The 15,000-nt window shown below is 38.8% G+C and overlaps 1 protein-coding gene across 1 annotated transcript; it reads left to right on the forward strand.

Annotated features, from left to right (window-relative positions):
* The first annotated feature begins 1,744 nt into the window (after nucleotides 1-1,744).
* Nucleotides 1,745-11,391, forward strand: LOC102311478 (alanine aminotransferase 2). The gene is made up of 11 exons (XM_005951010.2): nucleotides 1,745-1,994; nucleotides 2,530-2,619; nucleotides 2,703-2,811; nucleotides 2,900-3,036; nucleotides 4,022-4,265; nucleotides 4,515-4,594; nucleotides 5,236-5,372; nucleotides 5,903-6,065; nucleotides 6,645-6,800; nucleotides 7,381-7,493; nucleotides 8,373-11,391. The coding sequence occupies exons 1-11, from the start codon at nucleotides 1,896-1,898 to the stop codon at nucleotides 8,461-8,463; spliced, it is 1,419 nt and encodes a 472-aa protein (XP_005951072.1). The 5' UTR covers nucleotides 1,745-1,895; the 3' UTR covers nucleotides 8,464-11,391.
* The last annotated feature ends 3,609 nt before the right edge of the window (nucleotides 11,392-15,000 follow it).

Genomic DNA, 15,000 nt, shown 5'->3' on the forward strand with positions numbered 1-15,000 from the left:
ACTTTTGCAAGAAGACTATTAACACCAAAAAATTTAACACTTTTGAATTTGCTGTGTATATCTGAAAGATTACATGGACAGAATGGAGCTTAATTAACCTTGTGTTGTGGATGGATCTCAGATGTTGTCTTGACTGAAGTCTGGTCCATTTTCAGCGTCTGTTTTACTATATGATTGCATTTGTCTCTGCCTATCAGGGATTCTCACATTAACTTTTACTGAAAAAAGTTTATTTTCTCATCCTTCTAACACTCATCCTCCATCTTTGCTCTTCTAATGTGTTTACCTTATCTTAACCATAGCTCGGTAGGTAGGCAACAATTAGCATACGATTAATGTCATGTTTTGTGTGCAAGCAGGATATTGGATTCAAATGCAGGACTCGCAGGACACAGAGGAATGAACTAAAGGAAGCAGCTTTTATTTCGCTGTAAATAACTTACTACAAATACAAAAAGAAAACTTGAAAGTAAAAAACTCAAACTAAAACACTACAAAATAAATGAGGAACTGACAACTAGGAATTAAGTGGGAATGCGGAGGGAAGAAACACAGTATAGTGAAGGTACAACATAACAGCTAACAGGAAGGAACACGGGACTTAAATACACAAGCAGGACAACGAGAGGATGGAAACAGGTGGTAAGATAGCTGGGATGAATCAGACCTAATGAGACAAGGGGAAGCAAAACCAGACACACTGAGCACTAGGGATGGGTATCGTTTAGGTTTTATCCAATACCAGTACCAAACCGGTACTTTTGAAATGGTGCCGGTGCTTAAACGGTGCTCGAACTGGTGCTTAAAGAATGGAGAACACACACTTTGTCCAAAAACCTCTTATGTTTAGCTGGTTTTTTTGTAAAAAGATAACAATGTTAGCCTTTTCTGCAGCTATAGGGCCTATATGGTATCACTCTTGGCTGGAAAAAGTGCCTAATCAATGGAAAAAAAACACCAATTTTGTCTAAAAACCTCTCATGTTTAGCTGTTTCCCACTTTTCTTTGGTCATTTTAGGCTTTTTGGCCAGGGTGAAGGGAGTATCTGCCATCAAACAAGAAGAAAGCTGCAAAGTTAACATAATTCATAGAGCGACAATAGATATAATTACAGGAAATACTCCCAGATTAAAATATATTCAGTTTTTTAAAAAGGCATGACAATATCTGCTTGTACTAACTCTTTAAAACGTTATTACACCAAGGAATAATAAAAGATCTTATTTTGCTGTATGATTATACTTTTGAACTTAAGGCCCATTATGTCAGTCAGTAACAAGCAGTTAGTTTTATATTTAAACTCCAGACTGTGCTGCTTGTCACAAGGTTAAAACATTTCTTTTGTTTTTAAAGTAGGAAAAGTCTTAAACGAACAAGTTCAAGTTCTAAGAATAGTAGACTTCTCTGGTAAACATTTAAAAGCGAACAAAATGAACAGACTGCAGAAAAACTACAAAGGATTCCGATTCAAACATATGCTGATATCCAAGTATGTAAAATTCATTTTTAAGCTTTATTTATACAAAAAGTGTCACAGTTGAAAAAGTCATATGGACAATTTCAGATATTAAAGGCAGTTTAACAATTAAGGCACAAAAACTTCAGATATAATCAGATAACACTATTGCGTTACCACTGGCAACCTGTGATTAGCCTGGAGTGTACCAGTCAGCAGCAACTTTGAAGGAAAGAGTATATTTCTTCCGTATTAGTTTCTCCTCATTTGCTCTTTTCTAAATCTGAATTTAAAAGCTGCTGAATAATCTGACACCGTCTTCTCTTAAAGACCAGACTCATCAGGAGGCGGGTATTCTAATTACAAAGTACCCGCCTCCTGAGTGTATTTCCAGGCCTCTCACTGGACCTTGATCAGTTAGACAGTTGAATCAGGAGAGATGAGCACTGTGCAGGACGTGAATCCCAGGGTGCGTGGGATCCGAGCCCCAGTGAACCTGCAGGGTCTAGCAGCATGCATCTCAGAGCAGATTGCAAAGGTGAGTCAGCTGTAAAGAAGTTGAGAGACAGTATAAATTATGAGTCATTGTTAGCAGTTTAATAGTAAATAGTAGTCATTCAATTTGGTCAACCACACATCTGCAGCTTATCCTCTTTTGTCAAAGGATTATATCCACCTGTGGTATATATATATATATAGTAACTTGATAGTTACAAATGAAATGTCTGAAAACCAAATAAATATTAAGGCCACAGATCAGACTATTTTTCCCTTGTGCTCTCTTATTCTTCTACTTATTCAAAAAAAACCCCTGAAAGGCCAGCATTTCCTTGACCTCCACGTCAAGGAAATGGATGAGGATGAGTGTACATTTTTAACCACAAGTATAAGCTATGGTTATGTCATATATGGTTAATATTGAATTCATTCTCTATCTCTGTATAGTTTAAATTAGCCAAGGGAAAACCAAATGTCAAAGGGTTAAAGAGATAAGTACATGATTGGCATAGATAGAATTTAGCTGTCAATTTAAAAAACGGTCAATATTGATAAACACTGATGTATTTTTCCAGAGTGTAAAAAAACCCTTCAAGAGTGTGATTGATGTCAGCTCAGGTGATCCACACAAGGCAGGAATGCCACCTATCTCATTTATTCGCCAGGTTGGTGTTTTATGTATCATCTGTGAATTTTACCTGCACTTCTCTGTTAACCTGAGCACATCACTTTCTGATTGCTTTCTTAGGTTATGGCAGTGTGTCTGTACCCTGAGCTCCTCAAAGAAAAAAGCCTTCCTCTGGATGTCAGGCAAAGGGCACAGAAGCTTCTGGACATGTGTTCTGGAGGGAGTGTGGGTGAGAAAAAACAATTATATCTGCAAGCAATGCACAAAGTGAGTATAAATGCTTCTGCTGGCCAGTCTAATCACTTTGCCTGTGACAGGTTCATACTCCACAACCTCCGGTGGTTTACCACAAGTCCAGAAAAGCATTTCTGAATTTATAACAAGGCGAGATGGTGGCGTGCCTTCTCATCCAGAAGACATTATCTTAACTACTGGATTACAGAAGAGTTTGTCGGTGTGACACTTTATACTGAACATTTTAATGAAGGTTTCTTTTTGTTTTCTTTTTTAAATAAAGCTATATCTTTCTGCTTTGTATAATTAGTTACTTAAGAAATGCTTAAAAATTGGCCAATTCTTGGAAAGGTGTTCCACCAGATGTAATCTGTGAGTGATGTGGTGTGTTTCTTAGCAAATCATTATTATTCTCTGGACTCTGACAGACACTTTAAATCCTGATTGTGAGACACAGGCCAACCATTCCTTTAACTTGTAACCACCAGAAATGTAACCACTTGGCAAAGCCAAGAAAAAGGAAAAGTAAAATGCAGTAAAAGTTAAACTGTTAGCAGTCGGACGTACCGCCCACGGGACATTGGATGGTTTAGGGGACTAATAGGACTGCTAAGGGGTTAACGTACTTCTGCAACTTCTTCACTTAAGAAGTTGCAGAAGTGAACAAGTGCAGACTCTGAAATGTACTCAGAGTAAGAAAGTAAAAGGTAGCTCCTTGAAGGACAATTCTACCATCTATTTTTATACAAAGGTAACTGAACCTGCTGGTATCTTAATATAAAAATAATAGCACACGAGAATACAAATGTACTTAGCTTGAATCTGTATCTAGGATACAAGCAGTGAATGAAAAACAAAAAACCCCCAGCTATTTAGACTGATTTCTATTTCCTACACTAACAGTGTCTTTATCATAGTATATAATTGGCATAAAGGAGGACTTGAGTGAATGAGTCTAAGCTGTAATCAACTCTCTTCAGCTTAAATTAAAATTAATCTCTGCTATGTTTGATGTAACCGAACACTGACCATGAGCACCACCGCCACTGTGTATCAGTCCCACACCATTCCTTACTGTGAATTCACCACTTTGCTGCAACCACATCTTTTGATCATGCACAAAACTACCCACTATTTTCATCTATTATTATTATTATTATTATTATTATTATTATAACAAAAACAACATATTTTTTGCACTATAGGTGTTTTTGAACCTGCTTACCAGCGGAGAGGGCAAAACTCAGACAGGTGTGCTGACCCCCATGCCCTGTCCACATACTCTGCCCATGCTGTTGGACATGACTGGGCTGGCACTGGTTCCATACCGTCTTTTTGAAGAACAAGGCTGGGCTGTAAACCTGGATGAGCTGCATAGAGCTTTAGAGGCTGGAAGAGTCCACTGTGAGCCCAAAGCCATATACATCAGCAACCCAGGAAAACCTACAGGTGAGCAGCCCATTGTTGGTACATCCTGCACAGCTTTTGATCTATTCTATATTCGTGTATACGTTAAGAGAATCCTCGTCCTCTTTTTAAAACTATATCATGCTAAGAGGTCAACTGTCTTAAAGCCTAAGAGTTAAATAAAAACTAAAATGTGAGTCTCTTTCTAGCAGTTTGCACTGCACATGTGGATTTGTGGTTTACAGCTACTTCATAGAAGCTCATTCAATAATGTGACTTTTCCCCTGGTAGGTTACGTGCAAGACAGAGAAACTATTGAGAAGGTGATTCACTTTGCTGCTACCAATGGCCTCATCATACTGGCTGAAGAGGTGACCACAAGCATAACGTTTACTCTCCCCTCAAAGAGAAAGAGTACATCATCAGTCTGGCTGTTTTTGCCTGCCTGTTTGTTAGCAGTCTAACCTCCACAGTTTTCAAAATATCATGTACAAAGTTTGTGTGATGGTAGCTACCAGTAACAGCTCGAGCTGACTTAATGTTTGTGAAAATCAAGTGAAAACCAAATATAAAAATATGTAAAAAAACAAACAAAACTTATATTACCCACAATTTTTTATAGATTGTCTTCAAACTTTCATTGTTAGCATCCAAGGTTGACTTCAAGAAACCATGTTAAGTAATATGTCATATTAAAAAGGGCATGGAGAGAGCTATACAACAGTTTTTATTACCACAATGATGCTATAATGTTTCAGAAAATCACACATAAGCAAATTCTTCTCCAACCATATGGGTAAAGACAATAAAATACACAATTTTAGTATGTAATCCTTCAAGATCATAGTTCCAAGGTCAGAAAGCAGTGGGCTGTTATAAAAGCAGCTCGAGGTCAGCACGTAGTAATTAAAATATAAAACCTCATTGTTTTAGTTTAGCCCTTGCCCTTTGGAGGAGTTGTGCAGGTTTTCACTTTTCACTTTTTCTTTTGATGTTCACTTCTACTGTCTAGGTGCACCAGGATAGTGTGTATGGCCAGGACAAAGAATTTATTTCCTACAAGAAAGTGCTGTCTGAGATGGGTAAAACGTATGCTGAGACAATGGAGCTGGTGTCTTTCCATTCAATTTCCACAGCCCACATAGGAGAGTGAGTGTCATTCCATGATCAATGTCTAACCTCAACATGTGTTAGTCACTGTCCCTATTATCCCAATGTCCTTATTAGTTAGCTCTATTTCACAGATATCTATGTACTTGTACAGTTTATGGACTTTCTAACCAAGCTTGCTACTGTTAGCTGATAAATGAACACTCATGTCTAAATATGATCACTTTTGCCTTCAAATATAATAACTCTAAAATTGACTTTTTCTTAAAGCTTCAGAGCATAAAAGTGGTTGGCATCTTGATAGGGTCCTTTTTTAATATACAAATCGACTGCTGACGGGAATATAAGAACACCCTACAAAGTTGATTCTGTCACTCATCCTAGTCAGTCACTGGTTTGAGTGACTGAAGGAGTCACTGGAATGAGTTCGAGAAGCGTTTTCTCTGCCTCTGAAAATACAATGTCCAGATCAATACAATTAACCTTTTGGAATTTCCTTTCCTGAATGATAGAGCATTCATCAGTGTTAATCAATGCTGTTTATTAAACTCTGCATTTGCTTTGTTTAGGGGTGGTCTGAGAGGAGGATATATGGAGGTAATCAACATTGACCCAGCAGTGAAAAAGTATTTAACTGTCATTTCCAGCGCTTCAGTGTTACCACAGCTGGCACTGGAACTTAGTGTTAATCCACCTAGACCTGAAGATTCTTCCTATAACTCATACACCCAGGTAAGGGGATTGTCCTATGGTAACGTCTCTATTTAATCAAAAAGGATCTCTGGTAAATGCATTGTATTAAAGTGTAATCATGGAGACAAAACAGTTATGCTGTAGGAAAAATGCAATAAGGAGCTTAACAAGGATAAACACATTCACAAAACTAAAGGAAACTGCAGAGAAATTAGATTTGCTGTTGGTTTATCATCATAAGCCACGGCATCCACATTACATGTTGTCACGGTACATTTAGCAGATGCTTTATAAGGTACACTGACTCAGCTATTAATGCAAATATCTAATCAGCCAATCACATAGCAGCAACTCAATGCATGTAGGCATGTAAACATCCCAATAACACTTGAACTGTTAAACTGGCAGGGGGATTGTTCCTTTCCCTGATATACTCTGTTAGGTGAATTCAAAGTCTTGTGAATATTTACAGCATTGGTGCAGCGTCAGCATGACCCAGTGAGCCATAGCATCCAAGAGGATATGAGATACAATATGTTGAATAAAACTGCAGTTGAGTAAATGAGTGTTTTTCAAGGAGCTCCCCAGCCTACAATAATTTTTATTTTATTCTTAAAGGAGATTCATCATATTGAGGATACTCTTTCCCAGAATGCTAAACGGGCGTGTGAGTTTCTGAATAGAGTAGAAGGGATGAGCTGTCAGCCATCAATGGCAGGACTCTTTCTTTATCCCCGAGTACACTTGCCACCTCACATCGTAGAGGAGGCTAAGGTGAGATTTCAAAGATAAAAATATGGATGTTATTCTGATTGTGTGCCTGGGTTTTTTTTTAAATTCAATTTCAGGGAACTTTACATTCCTACTTTTTTAAATTTCAGGGGTAAAATTTTATCCAGTATGTTTTTACAGCTTTGCTTTTAAGATTAAAATAATGTCAAAATAAAAACCCACTGCAGTTTATATTAACTTATAAACTGCCCCACATCACATTAGACTTCCCAGTTTGGGAACATAAATGCACTCTGAAGAAAAAAAGGTCTCTCTTCACTTGGATCTCACCCAAGTCACTTCTTCTGTCACTTGGGTGAATGAAAGAATCAATTTAGCGGGAGAAGCATTTTTTTGTCTCCCACAACTTGGATGAGCGAGATTTATAATGTTACCAAAAGTAAGGATTTCAGTCAGGAAAAGTTAGGATTTTTCAAGTTTTCCCTTTCATTTTTTGAGCAGTATATATGAGTAAAAAAAAAAAGAAAAGTTAACATTAAAAATCCAGCATTTAATTGCTTGCATTTTTATGTAACAGTGAAAATCATAAATTGATACAATGTTTTACTGTCTTTAATTTCAGAGGCTGGAAGTGAAGGCGGATGTGCTTTACTGTCAGAGGTTGCTGAGAGAAGAGGGTATTTGTGTGGGGGCAGGTTGTGAGAATGGACAGGAAGATAAAAACTATCACATCAGGTAAAATTTTATTTTATGTTTCTAGTCAGATCTTTAATTAGCCCTTAGTCCCCTAAATGTGTGATTTTGTGAAATTGTGAAAAAATGTAGAGAATGATTTGTAGACAAAATAAACAGTTTGCTGATGCTGTTGTGCTGACCATTATCTCATTAACATTTTTACTTGGGTCTTTTTTGATTGCTAATTGCTTAATTTTATTGGAATTGCATTCTCATTCCTACCGCATTATTTAAAGAGGTTTTTTGAAAAATCTTAAATAGCAAACTGTATATAAAAGATTAAGTTAACCCACGAACTGTCACTCTGAAGCCTCAATGTTAACATTCAAGTCCCTAGCTGTGTTGTTTTTTTTTTTTAAAGCCAGAAGTGGCCATATTACAGAGTTGTCAGCTATTGCTAGCCTGGTTGGTTAGCAGCACAGAAACAACACAAAGACATATAATAAAATAAACCAGTTTCACAGATCTTTCTGTGAAGCCACACTTACTGGCTAACACTTTAGTACAGATTAAAGCATTATATGAATGTGTGTGAATAGGGAAACGTCTTGTAATAAAGTGCTTCTAGTGCTCAGTTAGAGCAAGTGCAAGAAATGCTATTTAAGTACTAGTTAATCAGATACTAATAATTAGGTTCTAATAATTAGCACACAATCTGGATCCTTTATTTGTAATTTTATGAAATGTAGGGCTCTATTTAGTTTTGTTGTATTTATTTAAAATTGGTAAAATCGAGCAAATGCAGGCACTATTCCAAAGGTCAAATGCTTGGTGATCTAAACACATTAAAAATGTAAGTAGTTTTCATGTGACTGTTCTTTTTCAAGGTAGTATATGTTAATGTTGTGTTGGTGTGTTTCTTTTTCCCTTCTCTCTCAGGCTGTGTATTTTGACTCCTCCTTCCACTCTGGAGGAGATCTTGGCACGCCTTCGTTCTTTCCACCATCGCCTGCTGGAAAAACTTGCCTGATAAAAATGTCATGCTGTTGCTTCTTTTGCAGCACAATGTAACCAATAATGTAGTTACATAAAATCAACTGTGAATACTACTGTATAGATAGAGATCTCTTTAAACCTTAATCTGTCATTTTAACCAGATTATGCACTGATACTCTGCACCAGCAGTTTAGCCACTCTCCCTTTCACACCTTTCCCTAACAAGCAAAAGCCCCCTGACGCAGTCCCGGGAGGAACCACAGATCTCTTGGGGCTGTGTCAGTGGGGCGTTTGGGAAAAAAATAAATGTTAAAAAAAAAATCCAAAACAAATATGTGACAAATCCGTGTGATTAAGGGAACCCTTGAAAGCAGCCCCACCACTCTGCAGTAACTGATTTTGGTTGATTACACTGAAGTTAAACTGTTGGTAATTAAAACACTAAGTTTCTAATAGTCTGATCAACCCACATGAATTAATTTTAATGAACATCATGAAAAACAAGAAGATACTAATCAGTGAGCAAGGTCTTGACATTTTTAAATCACTTAATATTATGAAATAATATATTCATTATTGTAATGCACAGAGGGACTATTGAAAGCTAAATGTATTCCAACTAATACTGCGCATGTCAATAATTTAACTTTTCATATTCAATTTTCTGGTTTCAGAGTTCACTTTAAAAAAATATATATTTACTTGTCAATATGAAAATTACACTTTATTGGCTGTTCTTCAGCTTTAATGAAATGATTTGTTTACAGAAAATGAGAATTTTAGTGATCACTGTAAAAGTAAAAATTCCCAAAATGTTTTGAGAATATTGTGTTTATAAATAGCTGCTAGTCTGGTGTGGAGATGCCGTGGAAGCAGGACAGATCTGGACATAAGCGAAAGCATGAGTGATAAGTAAGTGTTGGCAGTAAACTGGTTGTTGCTGTCTTCCAGGATGGGCTAAAGTTTAGTTTAGTTTAACCTTAACTAAACTAAACTACAGTCATTTAGTTTAGTTTAACTACACTGTAGTTTAGTTTAAAACGCATAATAGCATAAAGCAATAGCAATCGAAACATGACTTGAAGTAAAAAACGGTACCACACCATGAATTTTGCTCTATACCAGAAAATCCTGAAGGACTGTGTGTCCAACAATTCGTGCTCTGAAGCTCAAGTACACACAGCTTAGGAAGCAGGTCAATGATCCAAAACACAACAGCAAACTTCCCACTGAATAGCTAAAACAACAAAACAAAGGTCTTGGAGTGGTCTAGTCACAATCTGGACTTGAATCTGATTGAGAGGATTTGGCATGACCTTAAACAGGACATTCATGCTCAAAAACACTCCATTGTGGTTAAATTAAAACAATTCTTCAATGAGTGGGCCAAAATTCCTCCACAGCCATGTGAAAGACTCATAACTGGTTATCACACTTAATTGCAGTTCTTTATGCCAAGGATGGCACTGGCAATTACTTTTTCACACATGGCCAGTTAGGTTTGGATAGCTTTTTTTCCTTAATAAATTAAATCATCATCAACCATCAACATAAAAAACTACAATTTGTACTTACTCGTGTCATTTTTGTGACAAAAATCACAAAAAATGAAGAAAAGAAGGGGACAAGTACTTTTTCACAACACTATACATTGTTGTATTTCCATGAATGGCTAAGTCACTACACGATCTTTGTGTCCCACCTTAAACTAAACTTCATTAATTCATATTTTTTTAAACTCAAATCACCACTGTTACAAAAAACAGAATTAAAAAAGACACATGTCCCAGTGTAAACTTGGTAAGTAGATGAATTTATATTGGATTACCCTCTGCTCACTGGGAGCCTCAAACTCCCAAACTTTACTTTGTGTCATTTAGATCGAGGAAGTTTGTATTTTCATCGAGGTAGGACAGAACTCCTCTGTGTCTGAGATAGCAATGAGGAGGAGTCTGAAAGGAAGAATGATGGAGAGCACCAATCTAAACCATGCAAAGCAGAGGCTAATTGGGTCAAAGAAGGCAAGCGAGAAGATGATTGGACCAGAGTAATGACGTCAGTATTTGGATTGACAGTGTAAGAAAGCAGTAGTCATGTAAGGTGCTAGGACCCATCAAACATTTGTGCCCAGTGGTGTGTAACTCAATCATATACACAGCAAATGCAGAAGTTCATTTAAGCTGAAACATTTTAGTGAAGTGAAAATGATCTGGGAACATTTTTTCTTTATTCACAATTACATTTTGTACTTGTAGTATAACAGGCAAAGGTTTTGATTTCTTGCATACTATCAAATGTACACCTTTGTGTCACAGGTTACAGCTACTTCAGGCATTCTTCAAACATATTCACTTCACTGTAATGTTTGATTGTGGTGGAGATTTTATTTTGAAATAGTAACATCTTAAACTTTATCATTACTTTCCAGTCACTAACCCAAGTGTTTATTTGTTAAATTATACTTTTTAATATTTTTATTTTCTCCATGTGTGTTTTCATAAAAATCTTTTTGGGAAAATTGCTCCAAACAATGTGATGATTTCTGTTTTGTTCAAGATAACTATAAAAACCAAATATATTTTCTAAATTCAATCCAAAGAACATCATTAGAAGAAAAACTGAAAACATGACTCCTGGTCACCACCAGGAGTCATTGTCAGCTTTTCCTTTAAATGTGCAGATACTTGGAGGAGGGTGGTTGGTCTGTGTTTTCAGCTCTGTTTTATCTGTCTGTGTATTGTCAGTGTCCTCTCTTCATATCAGTTATAAATGTATTTTCCTCCACATGTGAAAAGTGTCAGTTGAACTCATGTATCCACTTTAAGGCGGAAACAGAAAGGGAAATATCAGAAATCTTAAAATTTATTTCCAAGTTGCAAATGGACTAAACTTGGGTAAGACACAAAGACAATGATAACACGCACTGTATCACAGCCTGGAACACACTGCTACGATTCCTAAGCTATCCGTTTTCATTCTACATGGTCTTTGGCTCCATTATCATAACAGCTGGAGGACACATCGTGCAAGCAAGCTTCTGAACAGCCTGTGCATTTCTGTTGCTTGTTTGTTAGAAGGCGTATGTTAAAACTGGAATCACATTTTGTGATCATTCTTAATTTGTGAAATTACCAATATTGAACCTCTCTCACTACATAACACTGAACCACCGTTTTGGAGCTGTGACCAAAGATACTATAATTCTTCAATGTGTTTTCATCCTGTTTTGTCAGATTGTTCATATAGTACATCCATCTTGCTCCAGCTCCCTAGATGCAGTAATGCAATGATCTCATTGATCTACAAAGTCAGTGATTCTATATCTATCTATCTATCTATCTATCTATCTATATACATATATATATATATATATATATATACATCTATCTTTTAATCACATTTTCAGTTCATTCACAATTGTCTATATATATATATATTAGGGGTGCAACAATACACAAAATTCACGGTTCGGTTCGTATACTTTGGTGTCACGGTTCGATATTTTTTCGATACAAAAAAAAATAGTTCATGCCTTTTTAATTTGTCATTTATTAAATTTTCACGGCACATTCCGCACCACATCTCTGTGCGTTCATCATTTGTTTGAAGCCAGCTCACCTCCTGCAACCACTTTTCCGAGAATACGTGCTTCTTTTGTGGTTCGGACTCCTTCTGACATTTCTTTGGAGGTGGAGGAACATCACAGTAATTGCTTAAAGGAGCTTCTTCGACATCTTTAAGAGTTCTAAACAAATGTCTGTCCTCCTCCTGAAAATCTTATGTACGCAAACACGCGTTGCAACTTCTTATCTTGTGCCGTTTTTTATTTTGACAGCGAATGCGCACCTGCGGACCACTTATGTGCAGCCCTGGTTATTTAGCTCGTCATATTGCAGCCACAGAAATTCTTTTGTCCATGAAACCATAAAGCTGCACTTTCTTTTTGCCTTATAGTCTGATTTGTCATAACTTTTCCGTTTTGTGGTAAGCTTTTCTTTGGCTGTCACTTCTTCACCCTGACCTGTCTTATTTGGCTCAGCAGAACTAAAATATATATCTGCTGCTTTTACACACGCACTCACATAAGCTCAGCGATTCTCTGCGCGATCAACCTCTCACATGTTTAAGCTTGCTGCGGGAGATTTCACTTGTCATGTTTGCATAGTAAGCTAACGATTATAAGACGATGTCAGAGGAATTGGTGCACAAATTATCATCACTCACAGATCAGTGCTGTCGCTCTCTATACACAGTTCGCGCGATTGCAAAGTGAAAGCAAAAAAACAAGCGCAAATTCAAACGCGATTTCAATATGTCACATATTGACAGTGGCTCACCGATGCCAATGACATAATTACCCAGCTACATTTCGAAAGAATGCAAAAGCATTGACATATATTTTTCCTTCCTACAAGCGACGCAGGGCAGAGATAGATTTTGGTAGCCCGACTGGAAAAATCGCTAGCCCCGGGACGTCGGGCTAGCGATATTGCGAGCCCTGTATCTGATTGAGGAATCACTCATCTTTGGAAAAGAGAGTTTATTACAGAGAAATGGCTCTTTCCAAAATAAAAGCTATACTATACGCTTCTTCTGGGCTATATTCTCAGCAGCATATTAAACATATCAGGTCCCCATAAGGAGAATCATGTGCTAACGGCTGTCTAAATGACTCGGGTAAAGTTTGTAGCATGCGTGCTTGTTGTTTTTGTCTGCTTCCACTTGTCTTTGCACTAGGATGATGTCGGCGTAAATGTGCAGTCATATTCGTTGTGTTCCCACTAGTGCTGTCAGCTAAATCTCGTTGAAATGACGTTAACGCCACAACACGGCAAATCTCCGTTAACGAGCTACCGCGGATCACCCCGTGCATGGGGCTGGACGGCCAACACGTTAACGAGCTAACTGTGCTAACACACTAGCTCCCACCCATGTAATTGAGCATTGGTGGCACATCCAACATACTGTTTTACTTTAGTCCATGACTCGCTTACCTTCAGGGTCATACGTCACATGAAAACCAAAATAGTTCCAAACGCCAGATCTGAATGAGGGTGGGGGAGGTTCAATTTGCCATGTTGCAAGGAGAGCTTAACTTCTGTCTGCTAGCTTGCCCTGCGCTCAGTGAATCTGCATTCGACTACTCCGCCTAGGCTGCACTGTCGAGCGCAGATCCACTGAGCGCTCAACACAGACAAGCATCGTCAGAAGGAAAGTTGATAAAATAAATTAAAATTTTGATTGTTCGATACATATGCGTACCGAACCGAAAGCACTGTATCGAACGGTTCAATATCGATACAAGTATCGTTGCACCCCTAATATATATATATAAAACCAAAACACCATAACAAAACACAACACCCAGCACGCCCCTGCGGGCGGTTTATCCTTCAAGCTCGGGTCCTCTACCAGAGGCCTGGGAGCTTGAGGGTCCTGCGCAGTATCTTAGCTGTTCCGGGATCTGCTGGAGCCACTCGCCTAGCTTGGGAGTCACCGCACCTAGTGCTCCGATTACCACGGGGACCACGTTACCTTCACCCTCCACATCCTCTCGAGCTCTTCTCTGAGCCCTTGGTATTTCTCCAGCTTCTCGTGTTCCTTCTTCCTGATATTGCTGTCATTCGGAACCGCTACATCGATCACTACGGCCGTCTTCTTCTGTTTGTCTACCACCACTATGTCCGGTTGGTTAGCCACCACCATTTTGTCCGTCTGTATCTGGAAGTCCCACAGGATCTTAGCTCGGTCATTCTCCACCACCCTTGGGGGCATCTCCCATTTTGACCTCGGGACTTCCAGGTTATACTCGGCACAGATGTTCCTGTACACTATGCCGGCCACTTGGTTATGGCGTTCCATGTATGCCTTGCCTGCTAGCATCTTGCACCCTGCTGTTATGTGCTGGATTGTCTCTGGGGCATCTTTACACAGCCTGCACCTGGGGTCTTGCCTGGTGTGATAGACCCCAGCCTCTATGGATCTTGTCTCAGAGCTTGTTCTTGTGCTGCCATGATTAGTGCCTCTGTGCTGTCTTTCAGTCCAGCTTTGTCCAGCCACTGGTAGGATTTCTGGATATCAGCCACCTCCTCTATCTGCCGGTGGTACATACCGTGCAGGGGCCTGTCCTTCCATGATGGTTCCTCGTCTCCCTCCTCTTTCTTGGGTTTCTGCTGCCTGAGGTATTCACTGAGCACTCGGTCAGTTGGGGCCATCTTCCCAATGTATTCTTGGATGTTCGTTGTCTCATCCTGGACTGTGGTGCTGACACTCACCAGTCCCCGGCCCCCTTCCTTCCGCTTAGCGTACAGCCTCAGGGTGCTGGACTTGGGGTGAAACCCTCCATGCATGGTAAGGAGCTTTCTTGTCTTTATGTCAGTGGCTTCTATCTCCTCCTTTGGCCAGCCTATTACCCCAGCAGGGTACCTGATCACGGGCAGGGCGTACGTGTTGATGGCCCGGATCTTGTTCTTACCATTCAGCTGACTCCTCAGGACTTGCCTGACCCTCTGCAGGTACTTGGTGGTTGCAGCTTTTCTAGCGGCCTCTTCATGGTTCCCATTCGCCTGCG

The sequence above is a fragment of the Haplochromis burtoni genome, unplaced genomic scaffold, assembly GCF_018398535.1.
Source record: "Haplochromis burtoni strain Fernald_Lab_line unplaced genomic scaffold, NCSU_Asbu1 Contig_316, whole genome shotgun sequence".
Lineage (NCBI taxonomy): Eukaryota > Metazoa > Chordata > Actinopteri > Cichliformes > Cichlidae > Haplochromis > Haplochromis burtoni.

Coding starts and splice junctions, on each gene's coding strand:
- LOC102311478 (XM_005951010.2), top strand. CDS start 1,896: ATGAGCACTGTGCAGGACGTGAATCCCAGGGTGCGTGGGATCCGAGCC. Junction 3,037..4,021: donor GATTACAGAAGAGTTTGTCG/GTGTGACACTTT, acceptor TTTGCACTATAG/GTGTTTTTGAACCTGCTTAC. Junction 6,066..6,644: donor CCTATAACTCATACACCCAG/GTAAGGGGATTG, acceptor TTATTCTTAAAG/GAGATTCATCATATTGAGGA.